Source organism: Petromyzon marinus, chromosome 66 (genome assembly GCF_048934315.1).
Source record: "Petromyzon marinus isolate PM22_M1 ecotype Great Lakes invasive population chromosome 66, UKy_Petmar_22M1.pri1.0, whole genome shotgun sequence".
NCBI classification, from domain to species: Eukaryota; Metazoa; Chordata; class Hyperoartia; order Petromyzontiformes; family Petromyzontidae; genus Petromyzon; species Petromyzon marinus.
This window is the reverse complement of record NC_133732.1, coordinates 10,020,277-10,043,946: the sequence shown is the minus strand read 5'-3', so window position 1 is coordinate 10,043,946 and position 23,670 is coordinate 10,020,277. Positions and strand designations below refer to the sequence as shown.

Genomic DNA, 23,670 nt, shown 5'->3' with positions numbered 1-23,670 from the left:
GGGAGGAGTGAAAGTGGTGTCTGATCATTGATTGGTCGCCAGCCGGCCATTGTTACGAATTGGTAATCACGTGACCGTGGCACGTGCGCCTCGTGACCGCTGCACGTGCTGCACGTGCCCCTTTTTTCGCGATGGGGCTTCTGCCGTGGGGGCTATGGGGCCGTCCATAAATGACGTCACGCGATTTTGGACGATTTTTGACCTCCCCCCTCGTCACATGGCGTCACAAAAAGTCAGACCCCCCCTCAAATATGACGTCACAAAGCTCCGCCCCCCCCCCCCAAAATATAACACGCTTCAAATCGCTTTAAACTATTGTCGATGTAGTGCGTATTTAATGTGGCGCTGCACTCTGATGTTGTAGGAGAAAACATTTATTTAAAAGTCTATTTAATTAAGTAGAACGTGTTGTCTGTATTTATTTAAAGTTGCGCATGTTGATGTGACGTCACATTTCTCACCCCCCCCCCCCTCGTCACATGATCGTCACAAATATCTGACCCCCCTCCCCCCCCTAGCTGCGTGACGTCATTTATGGACGGCCCTTATCGCGCGGGCTACAATTCACCCCTGGGGGCAGCGTGGGAGTCGGTGGTGTTCAAGGCATTCGCTGCGAGGCGGCGCCAATCCACTGCTGGATGAATGGGAACTCTCTGACCGTGTTTCTTCAACCCCCACGCTTTGCCATTTGCGGAGTTGCTTGATCGGCTGGGAGATTCAAGGACTCGCGGGGAGACGGCGGTGCCAGATGCAGCTCGTGCGGGGCCTGTAGCATTTGTCATGAAGTTTATAACAATACCCCTATGTGTCCTGACTTCTGACTTCTGGGCCACCCTCTATAACAATGCCCCTATGTGTCCTGACTTCTGGTCCACCCTGTATAACAATACCCCTATGTGTCCTGACTTCTGGGCCACCCTGTATAACAATACCCCCATGTGTCCTGACTTCTGGGCCACCAAGTATAACAATGACCCTATGTGTCCTGACTTCTGGGCCACCCTGTATAACAATGCCCCTATGTGTCCTGACTTCTGGGCCACCCTGTATAATTAAACCCCTATGTGTCCTGACTTCTGGGCCACCCTGTATGACAATGCCCCCATGTGTCCTGACTTCTGGGCCACTCTGTATAACAATGCCCCTATGTGTCCTGACTTCTGGGCCACTCTGTATAACAATGCCCCTATGTGTCCTGACTTCTGGGCCACCCTGTATAACAATACCCCTATGTGTCCTGACTTCTGGGCCACCTTGTATAACAATGCCCCTATTTGTCCTGACTTCTGGGCCACCCTGTATAACAATACCCCTATGTGTCCTGACTTCTGGGCCACTCTGTATAACAATGCCCCTATGTGTCCTGACTTCTGGGCCACCCAGTATAACAATTCCTTCTGTCCATAATATTACCTCCGTCAAAGGCGACACGAGTGACCAGGCTTGTGATTTTCAACCGTTGCGTCTAGCCGCTTAACGATTGGGCCTCCGATGCATGTTCCGGGGTGCTCATAACGGCCCTCCTCACCCCACTCGTCGTGTCAAGTGAGTAGCGTTGCCCGGCATTGCGTACAGTGACACGCGCCTCGCATCTAGCCGCTCCCGCGCGGCTCGCCGGCCGCCCATTCACGTTGCGGGACCGCCCCCTTGACTGGAAAGTTCTGATCCAGACGCCGCGAGACCCTCCACCTCGTCCTCGCGATCCCCCTCCTCCTCCTCTAGACCCTCCACCTCGTCCTCGAGATCCACCTCCTCCTCCTCCTCTAGACCCTCCACCTCGTCCTCGAAATCCACCTCCTCCTCCTCTAGACCCTCCACCTCCTCCTCGAGATCCACCTCCTCCTCCTCGAGATCCCGCTCACCTCCACCTCGTCCTCTAGACCCCCCTCCTCCACCTCCTTCTCAAGATCCACCTCCTCTAGACACCCCTCCACCTCCTCGAGATCCACCTCCTCAAGATCCCCCTCCACCTCCTCTAGACCCCCCTCCTCCTCTAGACCCCCCTCCTCCTCTAGATCCCCCTCCTCCACCTCCTCTAGACCCCCTCCACCTCCTCTAGACCCCCCTCCTCCTCTAGACCACCTCCTCCTCTAGACCCCCTCCACCTCCTCTAGACCCCCCTCTTCGAGAGCCACCTCTAGATCCACCTCCTCCTCTAGACCCCCCTCCACCACCTCCTCTAGACCCCCCTGCACCTCCTCCTCGAGACCCCCTCCACCACCTCCTCTAGACCCCCTCCACCACCTCCTCTAGACCACCTCCTCCTCTAGACCCCCCTCCACCTCCTCCTCTAGATCCCCCTCCACCTCCTCTGGACCCACAACCTCCTCCTCGTCTCGTCCCACCTCTTTCTCGTCTAGATCCTCCACCTGATTTAGATCCTCCACCTCCTCAAGATCCACTTCCTCAAGATCCACCTCGTCTGGGAGTCTGGTCTAGTCTGGGTCTAGTCTGGGTCAGTGGGTGGGTCGGCGTCTGTGTGAGTAGAGGGTGAGGCAGGGTGAGTCGGGGTGGGTCTAGGTGAATAAGGGTGAGTCAGGGTGAGTCTAGGTGAATAAAGGGTGAGTCTAGGTGAATAAAGGGTGAGTAGAGGGTGAGTCTGGGTGAGTCTAGGTGAATAAAGGGTGAGTCAGGGTGAGTCTGGGTCAGGGTGAGTCTGGGTCTAGGTGAGTCTAGGTGAGGCAGGGTCAGGGTGAGTCTGGGTTTAGGTGAGTCTGGGTGAGTCTGGGTCTAGGTGAGGCAGGGTGAGTCAGGGTGAGGCAGGGTCAGGGTGAGTCTGGGTCTAGGTGAGTCTAGGTGAGGCAGGGTGAGTCTGGGTCTAGGTGAGTCTGGGTCTAGGTGAGTCTGGGTGAGTGGGTCTAGGTAAGTCTGGGTCAGGGTGAGTCTGGGTCTAGGTGAGTCTCGGTGAGTCTGGGTGAGTCTGGGTCTAGGTGAGTCTGGGTCTAGGTGAGTCAGGGTGAGTCTGGGTCTAGGTGAGGCAGGGTCAGGGTGAGTCTGGGTCAGGGTGAGTCAGGGTTAGGGTGAGTCAGGGTCTAGGTGAGTCTGGTTCGCCATGTCTCTGCTGTGCTACAATCGAGGCTGCGGGCAACGATTTGATGCGGACTCAAACGACGATGGTGAGTGTACTGTATGACGTGTACTGTACGACGTGTACTGTACGCAATGTACTGCACACGATGTACTGTACCGAGTGAACTGTACAATCTATACTGTACCGCGTGTACTGTATCGCGCGTACTGCATGACATGTACTGTACGACGTGTACTGCACGCTACGTACTGTATCGCGTGTACTGCACAATATGTACTGTATCGCATGTACTGTATGGCGTGTACTGCACAACATGTACTGTACGGCGTGTGCTGCACGACGTGTACTGTACAATAGGTACTGCACCGCATGCACTGTATGACATGTACTGTACAGTTTGTACTGTATGTCATGTACTGTACACTATGTACTGTGCCGCGTGTACTGTATGGCGTGTACTGTACAGTTTGTACTGTGTGGCGTGTACTGTACAATATGTACTGTACCGCGTGTACTGTATGACGTGTGCGTTGGTTCAAGCGATTCTGGCACTGCTGGTGAGACTCTGAATGTTGAAACCGATCCAGAGTTTTTGCTTTGTACCGAATCAAAGCTGCTTCAAGTACGCAGCCCCAGAATTGCTGTGGGGCTGATGGGATGGTTAAGAAAGACTCTATTATCGTATTTGCGTGGACTAAAACTAAATATTATTTTGATACCAGGTAAGGCCCACTAAGCTACAGATGAGACCCTGGCTCGCACGAATGACAGCTCAAGCAAGTGGCCGATCATCACGGGGACATTTCTACCATCCAAATGCTCACTCGTCCACCCACTCGATCACCCGCCCACCCACTCGATCACCCGCCCACCCACTCGATCACCCACTCACTCACTCACCCACTCACCCACCCACTCACTCACCCACCCACCCACTCACCCACCAACCCACTCACTCACCCACCCACTCACCCACTCGATCACCCACTCACCCACCCACTAGATCACCCACTCACCCACCCACTCACCCACTCACTCACCCATCCACTCACCCACCCACTCACTCACCCACTCAATCAATCACCCACTCAATCAATCACCCACTCAATCAATCACCCACTCAATCAATCACCCACTCACCCACCCACTCACCCACCCACCCACTCACCCACTCACCCACCCACTCACCCACTCACTCACCCACCCACCCACTCACCCACCCACCCACTCACCCACCCACCCACTCACTCACCCACCCACTCACCCACCCACTCACGCACCCACCCACTCAATCACCCACTCACCCAATCAATCACCCACTCACTCACCCACTCAATCACCCACCTACTCGCCCACTCACCCACTCACCCAATCAATCACCCATTCACTCACCCATTCACCCACTCACCCACTCACCCACTCACTCACCCAGTCACCCACCCACTCACCCACCCACTCACCCAATCACCCAATGAATCACCCAATGACTCACCCACTCACTTACCCACTCGCCCACCCACTCACCCACCCACCCACCTAATCAATCACCCACTCACCCACTCACCCACCCACTCACCCACTCACTCAACCACTCACTAAACCACCCACTCACCCAATCAATCACCCACTCACTCACCCATTCACCCATTCACTCACCCACTCACTCACCCAGTCACCCACTCACTCACCCAATCAATCACCCAATCAATCACCCACTCACTCACCCAGTCACCCACCCACTCACTCACCCATTCACCCACTCACCCACTCACTCACCCAGTCACCCACCCACTCACCCACCCACTCACCCAATCAATCACCCAAGTGTAAGGTACCACTGAGCTGTGTAGCTCTTTTACAGAAGCGACTTGGCTATCACAAATGATAGCTCAACCAAGTAGCTTATCATCATTATTGTGTGGAAATGTTTAGCAGCAACCAAATACTCCTAAGCGCGTGGTGACGTTGATTCTAAATGTTGTAGGGAAAAACCGGAGCACCCGGACACAAATCCACGTGACCACAGGAAGAGAGACGTAGACTACAAATCTACAGCAGCAGCAGGCATCGTAAGGGTCAGGATTGAACCCACACCTCCTGCGTACCAGGCGAGGTAGTTAACATCTCCTAGCCACCGTGATGATGATGAGAGATAGACGCAGACTCCAAATCTACAGCAGCAGCAGGCATCGTCAGGGTCGGGATGGAACCCACGACCTCCTGCGTACCAGGCGTGGTAGTCAACATCTCCTAGCCACCGTGATGATGATGAGAGAGAGAGACGCAAACTCCAAATCTACAGCAGCAGGCATCGTTAGCGTCAGGATTGAACCCACGACCTCCTGCGTACCAGGCGAGGTAGTTAACATCTCCTAGCCACCGTGATGATGATGAGAGAGAGAGACGCAGACTCCAAATCTACAGCAGCAACAGGCGTCGTCAGCGTCAGGATTGAACCCACGACCTCCTGCGTACCAGGCGAGGTAGTTAACATCTCCCTGGCACCGTGGCGCCCCGTGGGCCCGGCACGGCCCCGGTTGAGCGGCGTGAATCCACGGCGTTGTCGCGGCGCTCACCGTGTCTGTGGCCCTCCTGCACCCCCTCCTCCCTCTCTCTGCCCCCCCCCCCCAGGTTGCTGCATCCACCACCCGGGGGTCCCGGTGTTCCACGACGCTCTCAAGGTGAGCCGCGGTAGCGGCGTCGTCGTCGTCAATATCATCATCATCGTGTGTGCGTCTGTGGATCTCTGTGCGAGTCTGTGGGTCTCTGTGCGAGTCTGTGGGTCTCTGTGCGAGTCTGTGGGTCTCTGTGCGAGTCTGTGGGTCTTTGTGCGAGTCTGTGGGTCTCTGTGCAAGTCTGTGGGTCTCTGTGCGAGTCTGTGGGTCTCTGTGCGAGTCTGTGGATCTCTGTGCGAGTCTGTGGATCTCTGTGCGAGTCTGGGTCTCTGTGCGAGTCTGTGGATCTCTGTGCGAGTCTGTGGGTCTCTGTGCGAGTTTGTGGGTCTCTGTGCGAGTCTGTGGATCTCTGTGCGAGTTTGTGGGTCTCTGTGCGAGTTTGTGGATCTCTGTGCGAGTCTGTGGATCTCTGTGCGAGTCTGTGGGTCTCTATGTGAGTCTATGGGTCTCTATGTGAGTCTCTGGGTCTCTCTGTGAGTCTGTGGATCTCTGTGCGAGTCTGTGGATCTCTGTGCGAGTTTGTGGGTCTCTGTGCGAGTCTGTGGGTCTCTGTGCGAGTCTGTGGGTCTCTATGTGAGTCTATGGGTCTCTATGTGAGTCTCTGGGTCTCTCTGTGAGTCTGTGGATCTCTGTGCGAGTCTGTGGGTCTCTGTGCGAGTCTGTGGGTCAGGATGGGCAGATCTTGGGGATTTTTCACGTAGCTCAACCATGGAGAGCTTTGGCAGTGCAAGGTGTGGTTTTGGTTTCGGTAGTGGTGGTAGTGGTGGTGGTGATGGCGGTGGCAGTGGTGGTGGTGGTGGCAGTGGTGGTAGCGGTGGTGTTGATGGTAGTTGTGGTAGTGTTGTTGGTAGTGGTGGTTGTGTTGGTGGTGTTGTTGATGGTTGTGTAGTGGTGGTGGTGTTGATGGTAGTGGTGTTGATGGTAGTGGTGGTGGTGTTTATGGTAGTGGTGGTTGTGTTGGTTGTGTTGTTGATGGTTGTGCAGTGGTGGTGTTGATGGTAGTGATGGTTGTGTAGTGGTGGTGTTGATGTTAGTGGTGGTTGTGTTGGTGGTGTTGTTGATGGTTGTGGTGGTTGTGTTGGTGGTGTTGCGGATGGTTGTGTAGTGGTGGTGGTCTTGATGGTGGTGATGGTTGTGTAGTGGTGGTGGTGTTGATGGTAGTGGTGGTTGTGTTCGTGGTGTTGTTAATGGTTGTGTCGTGGTGGTGGTGTTGATGGTAGTGGTGATGGTGGTGTTGATGGTAGTGGTGGTTGTGTTGGTGGTGGTGTTGATGGTAGTCGTGGTTGTGATGGTGGTGTTGTTGATGGTTGCGTAGTGGTGGTGGTGGTGTTGATGGTAGTGGTGGTTGTGTTGTTGGTGTTGATGGTTGTGTAGTGGTGGTGGTGTTGATGGTAGTGGTGGTTGTGTTGGTGGTGTTGTTGATGGTTGTGTTGGTGGTGGTGGTGGTGTTGATGGTTGTGTAGTGGTGGTGGTGTTGATGGTAGTGATGGTTGTGTAGTAGTAGTGGTGGATGGTGTTGTTGATGGTTGTGTTGGTGGTGGTGTTGTCGTCATGGTGTGTGGCACTGATGCCGCCTGCGATCTCTCCACAGGGTTGGTCTTGCTGTAAGCGGAGAACGACCGACTTCTCCGACTTCCTCGGCATCCCGGTGAGCAGCGCCCCCACAGCCAGCGTGAGGGGCACCACGGTGGCTAGGAGATGTTAACTACGTCGCCTGGTGCGCAGGAGGTCGTGGGTTCCATCCCGACCCTGACGACGCCTGCTGCTGCTGCTGTAGATTTGGAGTCTGCGTCTCTCTCTCATCATCATCACGGTGGCTAGGAGATGTTAACTACCTCGCCTGGTGTGCAGGAGGTCGTGGGTTCCATCCCGACCCTGACGACGCTTGCTGCTGCTGCTGCTGTAGATTTGGAGTCTGCGTCTCTCTCCCTCCGTGGCCGCGTGGATTTGTCTCCGGGTTTTTTTCTCCGCAGTTAGAATTGGCGTCTCACATTTGGACACTTCTGGCTGCTCCTCTAAGAGTGTTGTCCCTTTCCCCTCACGTCCTCTGAGCACGGTTGGCTTAGACCTGTGTACAAGTGAGTGTGTGTTTACGTGTGTACGTGTGTGTGTGTACGTGTACAAGTGAGTGTGTGTGTGGTGTGTGTGTGTGTGTGGTGTGTGTGTGTACGTGTGTGTGTGTACGTGTGTGTGCGTGTATGTGTGTGTGCGTGTACGTGTGTGTACGTGTGTATGCGTGTACGTGTGTGTGTGTGTACGTTTGTGTGTGCGTGTACGTTTGTGTGTGCATGTGTGTGTGTACGTGTGTGTGTGCGTGTATGTTTGTGTGTACATGTGTGTGCACGTGTGTGTGTACGTGTTTGTGTACGTGTGTGTGTGTGTACGTTTGTGTGTACGTGTGTGGACGTGTGTGTGTACATGTGTGTGTGTGTACGTGTGTACGTGTGTATGTGTGTGTACGTGTGTGTGTGTGTACGTATGTGTGTGTGTACGTGTGTGTGTGTACGTGTATGTGTGTGTGTGTGTCCCTGAGTGGTGCCACAGTTCCGGCAGCCTGCACAGGCGCTGCCGCCACCGCTGCTACTAACACGGCACTTGCTTCACCAGTCTATCGGAGGCTACGCGGGGGATCTTTGTCCACGTTGCCGCTTTCCCGTTGCGCCCAGGGCTGCACCAGCGGGCGTCACAGCAACGTGAAGCCGCCCGAGGCCGTGAAGCCAGAAGTTCGCAGCGACAAGGAGCGAGAGGCTGGCGACGCTGGGACGGAGCGGGGAGGAGCCGAGTTCACCATGGTTCACACGGCCCCTCCCAAACCCATCGAGAGAGTCGAGAGGCCCAGGTGAGCGGGAGGGAGAGGGGAGAAGGGGGGAGAGAGGAGAGAGAGAGGATTTTTAGCTGTTATACGACTGGGGACATTTTGTCAACAATCTCATGTGGTCCTGTCCAGGAAGGGAGGAATTTCCTGCACTTCTGCTTTCTTTTCTCATAATTGAGGTACAACACCTGGTCTCCTAGCTGGTATTCTTCGTGGCTGGGTTTTTGGTCGTAGTATCCTTTGCTCCCTTGAGGCCCTGGCCGCCATCGTCCTACCAGCCACCATCACCCACGCCTCAAAGACCAGCGGGAAAGCCGTCTTCTTCCTGACGACGAAAAAGGTGGCCGATGCGGCCGTCGAGAAGGAGATGACCGTGGGGGGGACTCCACGTCCAGCTGGAACCCGTCGCTTCAGTGGCGGCGCGAATAGTCGTTTCGAACGTGCCGCCCTACATCCCCGACAAGGTCGTGTTGGAGCACGTGTCCAAGCTGGGTACCATCTTGGCGCCAGTACGGGCCCTGTCACTGGGGTGCAAAAACCCTGCTCTGAAACACATTTTATCTTTCAAGAGGCAGGTGCACGTCCTGCTGACTCCCGGACAGCAGGAAGAGGGCTCTTTTGCCATTGTCTATGCAGGCATTGCCCATAGACTGTTTTATGCCAAGGATTGCATCAGATGCAATCTTTGCAAAGAAGAGAGGCACTTCCGAAGGGATTGCCCTAAACCGACGACGGTGAGGGTCGGAGAAAAGAGCGGGGAGGAGGGAGGCAGAGCAAAGGGGGCAAAGCAGCAAGAGCCCCCATTGCATCAAGGCCCCCAACAGCCCACACCGGACCTGCCAGCTATGCAGCCTCCTACACCTGAGGTCGTGGCCCAACTTCCCTGCCTCAAGCGACAAATCGCAAGAGGAAGAATACAGAAGGACCAGGATCTCAAGGGTCAAATTCAGAGGAGGAACCCCTCCCAGACCTCGAACAGAAGAAGTGGTGAAACCCCCCACACCAGGGGAGGAAGCAGAACAGCTGCCAGACGCCGAAGACGTGGTTTCCGCCTTCCCGGACGCCACTCCAAGTGACGCACGGGCGGCGAGGAAGAAACCCACCAAGAAGAAGAAGAAGCAGCGTGCGTCTGGAGAAGGGTTTCCACAGCAGGAGACCGTGGACGATGAAGGCGACATCGCCACGGAAATCGACCCGTCTACTGTGGTCATAGAGACTCACTCCCCACCAGCTATACATGAAGCGAGGACAAATACTATTTGCTCCGCCCTTGACCGAGAGGAAGAAGTCGGCGGAGAGACGTCGAGCACACTCACCAAGGGCGAGGACGAAATGGATGGGAATGAGGAGGAAGGTCGCCGTCCCACTGCTGACCCAAAACCAGCGGAAGAGACACCGGGCCATCCACCCGAAGAGCCTGAGCAGGAGCCATCCCAGGCCATTCCTGACACTGGGGGAGAGGACGCCGCTGGGCCATGCGCCAGCCCAGCCGCTGCAGCTCTTCCAGCGGAGTTGGACGCCGAGGAAATCGACTCAGATCGGGACGACTGCTTCAGCGTGGGGAGCGAGAGCAGCCAGGGGTCTACACTCCTTGACCCTCAGACTCCCCTGGTCTCCCCGGAAGAGCTCTGGCACTTCCTCGACGAGACCAACGTGAGGAAGGACAGAGCGGACATTGCCTTGGCTCGATGGAAGGACAGCAAGGCAATAAAGGCCTCTGTGACTCAAGCAGAGAGACTCCTCGCCAAGCAGGGACTCGAGTCCCGGGGCACGGAGAGGGAAAAGCTGAGATATTTCCGCAAACAAATTACAAGGTGGGAGGCCATGGAGGCAAGGACCAAGCAACGCCAATGTACATCGGCTCCCTGAATGTGAACGGGTGCAGGGAGGCAGTGCGGAGGTTTTCCGCAATATCTCTTGCGAGGAAACATGCTGCCTCTGTCTTCTTCATTCAGGAGACGCATCTCACGGTCGAGGACGAGGATGACTGGAGGAAGGAGTGGGGAGGGGACTCCTTCTACAGCCACCTTGACAACACCTCCTGTGGAGTCACGACCCTGTTTGCTAAAGGGTTTCATCCCGAGCTCATCACCCAGACCGAAGTGGTGAAGGGAAGGCTGCTCGCGGTAACGGTCAGGGTGGGCGATGTCACCACCCACCTACTGAACGTGTACGCGCCGGTGACCAACAAGGAGAAGATCCCGTTTCTGCACCTCCTGAGGAGGCACCTAGCCGGGATCCCGGACGACGAGTGCATGATTGTGGGTGGCGACCACAACTGCACACTCGGCGCCCTGAATCGTTCGGGGGGGCAGGCAGCCGGGGGGAGTTGGGCCGAAGAGGGAAATGCAGGGACTCCTGGAGGAAGCCGCCTTGGTGGATGTGTGGCGCAGACATCACCCGGGCCAACGCCAGTTCACATACACGAGGACGAGGCGCGATGGCTCGGTGACGCAGTCCAGGCTTGACAGATTTTACATCTCTAAGAGCTTTGTGACGTGCGCCATAACGTCTGGCATCAGGGCGGCACCCTTCACGGACCACAACCTCATCGTGCTCCATGTCAGGCTGGAGAGGGCCCGTGAGGGCGCGTCCCGCTGGCATTTTAACAACTCGCTGCTGGAGGATGGCGCCTTCTTAGAAATGTTCGAGGACTTCTAGGAAGAGTGGCGAAAAACCAAAATGCAGTTCGACTCTCTGGCCCAGTGGTGGGATATGGGCAAAGTGCACACCAGGCTGTTGTGCCAACAATACACCTGGGGGAGCACCAGACTGAAGAACGCAGACATCACCGACATGGAAGCCCGAGTCCTCGATTTGGAGGGTCGCCTCGCCAAGGACAGCGACCCTGCTCTTCTCCGAGAATAGGGAGCATCTCAAAGGGCTACAGGAGGAGCAGACAAGGGGAGCGTTTGTGCGATCCCGGGTGAAGCTCATCACGGACCTTGACACGGGATCCCCGCTTTTCTACTCCCTCGGGAGGCAGAATGGGAGACGCAAATCCATGGAGTACCTCTTTGATGGTGACGGTGTCCTGGTGCATGAACTCCAGCAGAAGTCCAACATCATCAGAGACTTCTACGGCAGCCTGTTCTCCCCTGAAGAAACATCGGAACTGGCCCAGGCGGAGGCATTGAGTGGTCTACCCACCCTGGGGGAAGACGGGAAAAAGCTGCTAGAGCAAAAGCTCACCAGGACTGACCTTGACGCAGCTGTAAGAGGACTGGCCCCAAATAAATCCCCAGTGTTAGACGGGCTAACAGGGGAGTTTTACGCCGCTTTTTGGCCATCCCTGCGGGAGGACTACAGAGAGGTGCTGGAGGAAGCCTCAGTCACCGGGGTGATGCCTCAGTCTTGGAGGAGGGCGGTGCTCACTGCTTCCCAAGAACGGAGACCTGAGGCACCTACAAAACTGGCGTCCGGTGTCCCTCCTGAACACCGACTACAAAATATTGACGAAGGCGCTCTCTCTGCAACTGAAAGGGGTGATTGCACAAGTCGTAAACGGGGACCAGTCCTACACCATCCCCAGACGAACCATCCACGACGGCATCTTCTTGGTCAGGGACCTCATCGCGGTGTCCCAGAGGTTGGGCATCCCAATCGCGTTTCTGGCTCTTGACCAGGAAAAGGCTTTTGACAGAGTGGACCACAAGTACCTGCTGGGAACCCTCAAGACCTTTGGTTTTGGGGATGCCTTTGTCCGAACAATCCGCCTACTCTACACCAAGGCGGAGTGCATGATCAAGATCAACGGCGCCCTCACTGCCCCGGTCAAATTCGAGCGAGGAGTGAGACAGGGATGCCCATTGTTGGGCCAACTTTATGCCCTGAGATTAGAGCCTTTCCTGAGTCTCATAAGGCGGAGACTCAGCGGCCTGGTGCGCAGGGAACCAAGCGTCAAGTTGGTCCTGACGGCATACGCCGACGACGTCCTCCTCCTCATCCTGCGCTCCCTGTATGATGTCGCCCTGCTGCACGAGTACCAAGAGGTATTTTCGAAAGCCTCCTCATCAAAAATGAACTGGCAAAAGTGCAGCGGCCTGCTGGTTGGAGCGTGGGACATGACCGAGTGTCCCGAGAAGGCAAAAACCATCAATTGGAGCACAACATCGCTGCACCACCTGGGGGTGTTCCTCGGACCAGAGGAGGAACCACCGCAGAGGAACCGGGTCGAGCTGGAGGAGAAGGTGAAGGAGCGGCTGGGCACCTGGAGTCGCCTGTCCAAGTTCCTCACCTTCAGGACAAAGGCGTTGGCGGTGAACCAGCTGGTGACGTCCATGCTGTGGCACCAGCTTTTCTCCCTGCACCCCCCCATGAGCCTCCTCAACGCACTTCAGAAGCGAGTCCTCGACTTCTTCTGGTCGGGTGGAGGACACCGGGTCGCAGCTGGGGTCCTGGCCCTGCCACTGGACGAGGGCGGTCACGGGCCGGTGTGCGTGCGGAGTCAGCTGGCCACCTTCCGACTGCAGGCCGCGCAAAAGTTCCTGCACGCTGCCCCGGCACCGGCCTGGTGCGTCACGGCCTCCTTCCTCCTGAAACAGCTGGGGGGTCTGCAGTGCTCCAAACAACTATTCTACATGGACCTGCAGGGCCTCCCACTGGGACAGTTGCCACCCTTCTACAGAAGCGTCCTGCAGACATTGAGCTCCCTCGCCATTAGGAGGCTGAACCAACCGCGATCAGCCGAGGATCTGGTCTTCGAACCGATCCTCAGGAACCCACAGACAAAGCTGCCATCCACCACCGCCACCCCAGGCATGGAGAGGCGCCTCGCCAACGCGCGGCTCACCAGGATGGAAGATCTGGTGGAGCCTGAAACACGGGGCCGGTGGCTCGGACCAGCAGACATGGCCGCAAAGACAGGGCTGCAGTCGCTCCGGGTGGCTGCCCGGATCCTGGCCGAAGCCATGGGGGCCTTCTCAGCGGCAGCGGGGAGAACGCCCCCCATCGGCGTTGGGGATGACGAGGCCCCTCTTGGTCCCCCTCCACCGGAGCTTTCAGTCGTGCCACTGCATCGCCAATGCCGACAAACGAAGGCGGATCACAACCTGTGCCGGCTGGAAGACCTGCCGGAGGTGGCGTTCGCAAATGTAAAGAGGAAGGTGCTCTACTCCTACATGGTCCGGTTTCACCAACAGGACACCCTGAGGAGCCACTAGGACCATGCCTGGAGGAAAGCCCTGCCCTGCATCTCTCCGGAGACGCCTCACTGGAGGCAACTCTACTCCAGCCCGACGTAAAACCCCATCGGCGACCTCAGCTGGAGCATCGCCCACGGCACCGTCACCACCAATGCCTCCCTGGCGCGCTTCACCGACATGTCCCCGGAGTGTCGGTTTTGCGGTAAAGTGGAGACGGTGGCGCACCGATACGTGGAGCGCAAGAGCCTGGTCTCGCTGTTCAAGGTCCTAAGAAACATCCTCCTAAGGTTCAGCCTCCACTTCTCCCCGACGGTCCTCATCTTTGGATACCTGAAGGGCGACGGACCCCAACATCTTCAAGGGCTGGTCAACGTGCTTTTCGGCTACGCCAAACTCGCCATATACAGGGCAAGGAAGGTAGCCCTGGAGGGGCAACGTCCGGCCAGCAGCCTGGGCATCTTCCGCGCTTTGGTCGGAGTCAGGGTGTGGCTGGAGTTCCGCCATGCACGGCTGACCCACGCCGTGCCGGCCTTCAAGGAGCAGTGGGCACTGGAGGAGGCCGTGTGCTCGGTGGCAGATGACGGAGAGCTCTGCATGCAGATACAGCTACCCGTCGGAGGCCGTTTGACTGTGGGAAGGGCTGCGTGCAGATGCAGCACTTGTCGTAGTTATAAAAAAGGAGACCGAGAGAGAGCGAAATGGAATAGGAAGAGAGGGGGCAGAGAGAGAGGGGGGGCAGAGAGGGGGGTAGAGAGAGAGGAGGGGCAAAGAGGGGGGTAGAGAGAGAGGGAAGGGGTAAGGAGAGCAGAAAAAATAAAAAATATTGTGTTCGTCTTTCATTTAAAAGGGGGGGGGGGGTTACATGAAGCAAAACATAAAAAAACTAAGTGATGAACAGAGCGAAGTGCCGACTACACCGAGCATCTTCTTGTTTCCTCTGATCGTAAAAAAAAGGAAAAAAGAGAGAGGGGGGGGGGAGAAGGGAGAGAGAGGGGGGGAGAGAGACAGCAAGAGAGGCACGGTGGCTATGAGATGTTCACTACCTCGTCTGGTGTGCAGGAGGTCGTGGGTTCCATCCCGACCCTGACGCCTGCTGTACGTTTGCTTGTGAACATCGCCACCGGAGAGACACAAAGGCGGCCGGGCGTGGTGCTGGCCACTCACCCCCTCGTGTGCCACAGTGCTGGTCACAGCAACTTGTTCCGATACATCTTGTGAAAGCCACAGGCTGGCGCGTGGGTTGCGCGTGGGTGGTGGCACGACCGCTGCCGATAGCCGGTGCTGCTACGGTAGCCGGTGCTGCAACGCCCCCTCCCGTACAGCCTTGCGGGAGCCTCGGTGCGCAGATAATGAATTTACATCCGTTCCGATGATGCACACGCACGTACAGGCATGGGAAAGGAGCCGAAGGCTACACGGGGGACCTTTGTCTTTGTGCGTGGACACGCAGCCCGGACGAGCCGATGGTGGAGCTGCCGATTACCGTGGCGACGTCGCTGAGACAGGCGCTGGAGAAGGTGACGATCGGAGCCAAGGAGACGCAGAAGGCGGAGGGTATGACGCGCACACAAATAACACATAACAACAACAACCGCCATTAGCCACTAAGTGGCGGTGACGTCACCACGACGCTTGTGCCAGGCCATGTGCACCTTGAGGCCACGTGAAGTGTCGAACGCCCAGTGGCAGGAGGTCACGGGGCAGACCCAGGTGCCACGGGTCGACTGACTGAGACGACTGGCTGATGCACCACCTGTGCCCCCTACTGTGCCAACCTGCTGTGCTTTAGCCACCCGGCGCTCCGCTCGTTGTTGTGAGCGTCGCTCCTCCGCCCTCCGTTGTTGTTGGAGGGCGACTGCCTCCAACTGCCCAGTAGCGTCCTTCACGAGCCTCCTCCACAGAGGGCGATCTTGACACCGCTGGTACCATTCATCGGCAAGTCCACTCAGCTCCACGTCCTCCTGTACCACATCACTCTATCTCTTCTCTAGCCCATGCCGTGCCCCGTTTAGCCCCCTCTATGCGGCCAAACAGAAGCCGCTTGGGCATGCGGTGGCTGGGCATGCGGTGGCTGGGCATGCGGTGGCTGGGCATGCGGGCTAAGTGACTCAGCCAACTGCTCACCATCAGGCAGGTGGTGAGCGGTTGTGGTGAGCGGTTGTGGTGGTGGTGGTGAGCGGTTGTGGTGGTGGTGAGCGGTTGTGGTGGTGAGCGGTTGTGGTGGTGGTGAGTGGTGGTGGTGGTGAGCGGTGGTGATGGTGATGAGCGGTTGTGGTGGTGGTGGTGAGTGGTTGTGGTGGTGGTGAGCGGTTGTGGTGTTTGTGTTTTTGCTTCTGCAGAAGTTCTGGATGGCATGGTGCAGCTTGGCACGCTGTGCAAAAACAGCGGCTGCTCAAAGGTAACACGGACACACACACACACATACACACAGATACACATACACACATACACATAGACACACACACATATACACAGATACACACACAGACACATACAAACATACACACATACACACAGACACATACATACACACAGATACATACACACATACAACAACAACCGCCATTCGCCACTAAGTGGCGGTGACGTCACCACGACGCTTGTGCCACACATACACACAGACACACATACACACAGATACATACACACATACACACAGATACATACACACAGATACATACACACAGATACACATACATACGCACACATACACACATACATATGCACACATTCACACATACACACAGATACACATACATATGCACACACATACACACAGATACACACACACAGACACAAACATACACACACACATATACACATATACATACACACAGATACACACACATGTATACACACATAGACACAGATATTCACACAGATACACAGATACACACAGATACATACACATATATACACACAGACACATAGATACATGACGACACGTACTTACATACATAGACACAGATACACACACAGATACATACACACATACACACAGATACATGCACAGATACACACAGATACTCACACAGATACATACACCGACCCATACACAGACCCATACACACGGATACATACACACGGATATATATGTAGTGACTGACTTGGAGGCAAGACGTAACTTCTTGTAGGCAATTCTTTAATGAAACACCGAGCAAACTTGTCACACACTCTCTGCTGTCACACAACGCTCTGTCTCTCGCTTAAACGCGACTCTACGCTGGTCGCTAGCCTACAACACAACTCTGGCCATCTGACGCTGACGTCGCTGAACTAAGACAGCCAACTAGCGTCTAGCGTCAACGCGACTCTACGCTGGTCGCTAGCCTACACCACGACGCTGGCCGTCTGACACTGACGGTGCTGAACTAAGACAGCCAACTAGCGTCCAGCGTCAACGCGACTCTACGTGGTCGCTAGCCTGCACCACGACGCTGTCCGTCTGACACTGACGGTGCTGAACTAAGACAGCCAACTAGCGTCTAGCGTCAACGCGACTCTACGCTGGTCGCTAGCCTACACCACGACGCTTGGCCATCTGACACTGACGTCGCTGAACTAAGACAGCCAACTAGCGTCTAGCGTCAACGCGACTACGCTGGTCTCTAGCCTACAACACAACGCTGGCCATCTGACACTGACGTCGCTGAACTAAGACAACCAACTAGCGTCTAACGTCAACGCGACTCTACGCTGGTCGCTAGCCTGCACCACGACGCTGGCCGTCGGGCGCTGACGGTGCTGAACTAAGACAAGTGGACGACGACAGCGATGACGACGAGGAGGAGGAGGGGATCCCACTCCAGACGACGGCCCCGATCCCCCACTCTGGGTCCCCTCTTACCCCGTCAGCGTGGCCTGGCTCCGTCCCTGGCCACACCCCCTTCTGGAACCTACGAGCAGGACTCTGGACGTGCCCCTTCCGTGACCTTTACCCCTCGGTCCGTCACGTGGCTCGATGTCGGTCGGGGCTGCTGCAAGCTGCAGATCCCCTTCCCTGCCAGCAGCCAGCACTGTGCTGCTTAGTGACCGATTCTATGTCACTACACATACACACAGATACATACACAAAGACAAAGATCCCCCATATAGCCTTAACAGACTGTAGGGGCAAGTGCTGTTAGCAAGCACCTATGAAGGCCGGTAACGATACACGAGGGGGTGGGTGGCCAGCACCACGCCCGACAGCCTTTGTCTCCCTAGTGTTAATGTTTACACACCGCACCAGGTACTCATTTGAGGCTGAGTCGACCTAGGGGAGGCCCGGGACCGGTTAAGATAATCGTCAATGGTGTTAGCCGTGAGCGGGAATCGAACCCGGGTTGCCGGGTTCATAGCGCAGCGCGCTAACCGCTACACTACCGCTCCCCACATACACACGTACACACAGATACATACAGATACACACAGATACACACAGACACACAGATGCATACAGATACACACAGATACACAGATACACACAGATACACAACAACAACAACCGCCATTCACCACTAAGTGGCAGTGACGTCACCACGACGCTTGTGCCAGGCTATGTGCACCCTGAGGCCACGTGAAGTGTCGAACGCCCGCTGGCAGGAGGTCACGGGGCAGACCCAGGTGCCACGGGTCGACTGACTGAGATGACTGGCTGATGCACCACCTGTGCCCCCTACTGTGCCAACCCTTTGTGCTTCAGCCACCCGGCGCTCCCCTCGTTGTTGTGAGCGTCGCTCCTCCGCCCTCCGTTGTTGTTGGAGGGCGACTACCTCCAACTGCCCAGTAGCGTCCTTCACGAGCATCCTCCACAGAGGCCGATCTTGACACCACTGGTACCAGTCATCGGCAAGTCCACTCAGCTCCACGTCCTCCTGTACCACATCACTCCATCTCTTCTCTAGCCCGTGCCACGCCCGTTTAGCCCCCTCAATCCGGCCGAACAAAAGCTGTTTCGGCATGCGGTGGCTGGGCATGCGGGCTACATGACCCAGCCATCACAGCCTTGCCCGCCGGAGGAGCTCACCGATGGGACCTTGCCCAGATCTTTCAAGGATTTGTGAGCTCCTCACACAATCCAGTCTGGTTAAACCCAGGATGGATCGTAGGCAAGCCAGCCTAAATGTTTCTAACCGGCGAAGATGTTCCATTAGGGGGGTCCACGTTTCGCAAGCGTAGAGAAGGGAGGGAATGACCATGGCCGAGAAGACCTGAAGCTTAGTGCGGAGCGACAGACCAGGTAGCTTCCACACAGCGTTACGCAACCGATGAAAAGATATTGCCGCTCGACTGATTCAGAGTGAGACCTCTGCTGTTAAACTGGAGCCGGTCATAAGCACACTGCCCAGGTATGGGAAACTCTCCACTCTCTCCACAACTGCCCCATCACCGATTGGGAGTTGTGGGGGTGGAGTGTCCGATGGTACAAAATACCCAGGCAGGTGCTTCGTTTTGGTGGGGCTGATGGTAAGGCCCCACCTCTTAGTGGCACGCTCCAGTCTCAGCAGCAGCGTCTCCAACTCCTCCTCTGAATGAGCAGCTATTACCAAATCATCACCATACAAAACGTGGTTGAGCAATAGGGAGCCATCCCTTGACCGCACCTGGGCGTCGATCAGCCTCCCATTATATCTGTACCATATGGAGATTCCCCCGGTACAGCTATTGAAGGCTTCACGAACTACGTGGTCAAAATAGATCTTAAATAATGTGGGAGCCAGAGGACATCCCTGTCGCACCCCAAGGTGTACAGGGAATGGCTCTGACTCCCGGCCACGTAGTTTTACCCGGGCCCGCTCACCATCATGAAGGTCCTTAATGATCGTGAGCAGCTGGTCAGGTACTCCAAAAGCACGAAGAACAACCCAGAGCCCAGGCCTACTGATGGTATCATAGGCCTTGACCAGGTCAATAAAGCAGAGATGTAGGTCTTGTTGGAATTCCCTACACCTCTGCTGTAGCAGACGGACAGAAAATATGGCATCTGTGCAGGACCGACCTTTCCTGAAACCGCATTGGGGCTCTTGCAAGCCTCTCCTCAGCGTGCCTGGCAAGGCGATGTTGAATAATCCTTGCCAGGACCTTTCCCGGCACACTGAGGAGTGAGATGCCCCTGTAGTTGTTACAGTCTGTGCGGTCCCCCTTCTTAAAAAAGGGGACCACCAGGGCATCCTTCCAATCCTGCGGAACCCGTCCAGTGGTCCAGACTGTTGTTATGATGTCATATAGGACAGTCTGTGCACAAACGCCACCCTCCCTCATTATTTCGCTTGGGAGATCATCTCTGCCCGCTGCCTTTCCTGGTCTCAGACTCCGGATCGCCTTCAGTACTTCCTCAACCGATGGCACCTCAGCCAGCCACTCACAGGGGGTGACTTCTTCCAATATTTGAGGCACCGCAGCCTCAGCAGGGTCATCCTCACTTTGTGCCACAATGTTTTCCTGGCTGAGGGATTTTCCCTCCCCCAGGACCTCACAGAAATGCTCAGCAAATCTGCAAACCTGTTCCAGGGGGTCGGAGATTGGATCACCGTTTTTTCCCCTAATGATGGTAATAGGTGTGGCGCTGCAGGTTACTTTTTTGATGGAGTTAAATAGAGATTTGTGATCACGGGCCACTAAGGCAGACTCCATCTCCTTAGCAATCCGCGACCACCACCCATCCTTGCAGCGCCTCACGGCTCTCCGAACCTCCGAGCGAAGGCTGCGGTAAGCCTCCTCATTCTCTGACGTGGCATTCTGTAGCCGATAACAGTGGGCCTATCGCTTTTTCTCAACCATCCTGAACACCTCCTCTGTCAGCCAGGGTCTCTGGGGAGGTCTGGACCGCGTACCCAAAGCAGCCATTGCAGCTGCATGAGTCACAGTTCTAAACCTCGCCCATTTACCCTCGACATCAGGAGGAGTCGGGGACGATGCCAATCCCAGCTGCAAGCGATGATGAAATTCTCGCTTGCAACTTTCATCAGATAACTGAGACCAGGCCACTTTAGGTTGGAATGGGGTCCTGGGTGTACACCCACCACCGGAGTGGAAGAAAGGCAGGCGCATCTTACAGATGACCAGTCGATGGTCAGAGGGCAGATCAGCTCCACGGTAGGTCCTGGTGTCAAGGACATGGGCCCGCATCCACTGGTCCGTCACTATGCAGTCCAGCAGATGTTCTTGCTTGGACCCGGCATGCATCCATGATGTTGTGTGGATGCGCCGATGCCGGAACAGCGTGTTGGTAATTACAAGCCCATGGGCTGCACAAAAATCTAGCAGCCTCCTACCGTTGTTATTGAGCTGATCTGGCCCATGCCCTCCAATCACTCCAGACCAGGTGCCGGCTTCATGACCAACTCGGGCATTGAAGTCACCCAACATGATGACTCTGTCCCGAGGGCCACTTTAGCCAGTACCTGTGACAGGAGGTCATAGAAGGCATCTGACTCATCGGCTTTGCCTGCATCCCTCCACGGATGTTCATCTTCGGTGGGGGCATAAGTAACCACGACCACCATTCCTTGCCTCCGGTTGATGGGAAGGCGAGCCCAAAGTAGCCTGGGGCTCACAGCTTCCCACACCTCACCGCAACGCTTCCACACCCCCTTCATTCTTTTGTTCAAAAGAAGAGCCACACCCTGTTGTTTGGCAGTCTGCTGCCCCGAGTAGAGGACTGTCCACTCCTCATGGTGGCAGGAGCCAGAACCGGTCCACCGGACCTCCTGAATGCCACATAGATCCAGGCGGTACCGGTCCAGCTCCCGACAGAGGAGTGGCAGCCTCTCCTCCGCAGTGAGCGTTCGAACATTCCACGTGGCCACCCGTAGTGGTTTTTCGTTGTTTCTGGAGGAGCCCTGAGGGTAGATATTCAATCTCCTGGCTCCGCCAATTGGGGTTTGGCCAGGAGATGTCATAGACACCTGGCCCCCCGGGGCCTCCGGCACAAGCGTATTAGTTATATACTTAATTCGCGGTTTAGTGGTAATTAATTGAAGGTGGAGGGGTTACCAGCCCCTCGCGTCCGTCCAGAGCCCCCATTTAGCCCCTGTGGTGGACACAGATGCCATGAGGGGAGGAGCCAATCGAAATTGGACCTCCCCCCACAGCACTGTCCTCGACAGAGTTGCCCATCCGGCACCGCAAGGAGGTAGGGGGTTGTTTTGCCGGACGATACACACATGCATACACACACACAGATACACACAGATACACAGATACACACAGATACACAGATACACACAGATACACACATACATACACACAGATACATAAACACAGATACACAGATACACACAGATACAGATACACTCAGATACATACACACAGATACATACACACAGATACATACACACAGATACATACACACAGATACATACACACAGATACATACACACAGATACATACATATACACACAGATACACACAGATACACAGATGCAGATACACAGATACATGCACACAGATACAGACACATAGATACAGACACACAGATACATACACACAGATACACACAGATACACACAGATACACAGATACATACACACAGATACATACACACAGATACACAGATACATACACACAGATACAGACACACAGATACAGACACAGATACATACACACAGATACATACACACAGATACAGACACAGATACATACACACAAATACATACACACAGATACACACAGATACATACACACAGATACATACACACAGATACATACACACAGATACATACAGATACATACACACAGATACATGCACACAGATACACAGATACATACAGATACACAGATACAGACGCACAGATACATACACAGATACAGACACAGATACATACACAGATACACAGATACATACACACAGATGCACAGATACATATAGATACACAGATACAGACACACAGATACATACACAGATACACAGATACAGAGATACATACAGATACACAGATATAGACACACATATACATACACACAGATACACAGATATAGACACACAGATATATACAGATACACACAGATGCATAGAAACAGACACTTGGATAGACAGATAGACACACAGACACACAGATAGACACACAGACACACAGATAGACACACAGACACACAGATAGACACACAGACACACAGATAGACACACGTAGACACACATAGACAAAGACACAGACACACAGACACACAGATAGGCACACGTAGACAAAGACACAGACGCAGATAGGCACACAGACACACAGATAGACACGCAGATAGACACGTAGACACATAGACGTCTGTTTTTAACCCGGCATCCCAAGTTCAATTGCTGGCCGTGTCTAACTTGGGAATGTCAGAACCGAGGGCCTGGCTCTCACCGTCTGCATTGGGAGACAAAGGCGGTCGGGCGTGGTGCTGGCCACCCACCCCCTTGTGTGCCGTGCCGGCCTTCATAGGTGCTGCTACTCGCTACTAACAGTACTTGCCCCAACAGTCTCTTACAGGCTACATGGGGGATCTTTGTCTTCGTATCGAACAGCACTTGCCCCAACAGTCTATTCAGGCTACACGGGAGATCTTTGTCTTTGTGTGATCATTGGAGCTGCTATTCGCTACTAACAGCACTTGCCCCAACAGTCTGGCACAGGCTACACGGGGGATCTTTGTCTTTGTAGGTGCTACTCGCTACGAACAGAACTTGCCCCAACAGTCACTTAAAGCTACAAAGGTGGTCTTTGTATCGTAGAGCACTTGCCCCAACAGTCTGTTGAGGCTACACTGGGGGTATCTTTGTCTTTGTGTGATCATTGGGGCTGCTACTCGCTACTAACAGCACTTGCCCCAACATTCTATTCAGGCTACACGGGGGACCTTTGTCTTTGTGTAGTCATATCAGGGCCCGGAGAGCGACAGGGAGGATTGCGTCTACCACACGGGCGGCCCGGTCTTCCACGAAGGGTGAGAGACTTCACACACACACAGACACACACAGACACACACACAGACTACACACACACAGACACACACACAGACAGACACACACACAGACAGACACACACACAG

General features: G+C 55.1%; 1 protein-coding gene across 1 annotated transcript in view; it reads left to right on the top strand.

The window, feature by feature from the left end:
* The first annotated feature begins 1,604 nt into the window (after positions 1–1,604).
* CHORDC1 (cysteine and histidine rich domain containing 1) overlaps positions 1,605–23,670 on the top strand; it is a 41,427-nt gene continuing 19,361 nt past the window's right edge. The window contains exons 1-7 of the mRNA XM_076054657.1: positions 1,605–3,116; positions 5,663–5,712; positions 7,298–7,354; positions 8,373–8,545; positions 15,116–15,219; positions 16,005–16,063; positions 23,495–23,565. Of these exons, the coding sequence (XP_075910772.1) occupies positions 3,053–3,116; positions 5,663–5,712; positions 7,298–7,354; positions 8,373–8,545; positions 15,116–15,219; positions 16,005–16,063; positions 23,495–23,565 (578 nt within the window). The 5' untranslated portion in view covers positions 1,605–3,052. The remainder of the gene's footprint in view (positions 3,117–5,662; positions 5,713–7,297; positions 7,355–8,372; positions 8,546–15,115; positions 15,220–16,004; positions 16,064–23,494; positions 23,566–23,670) is intronic.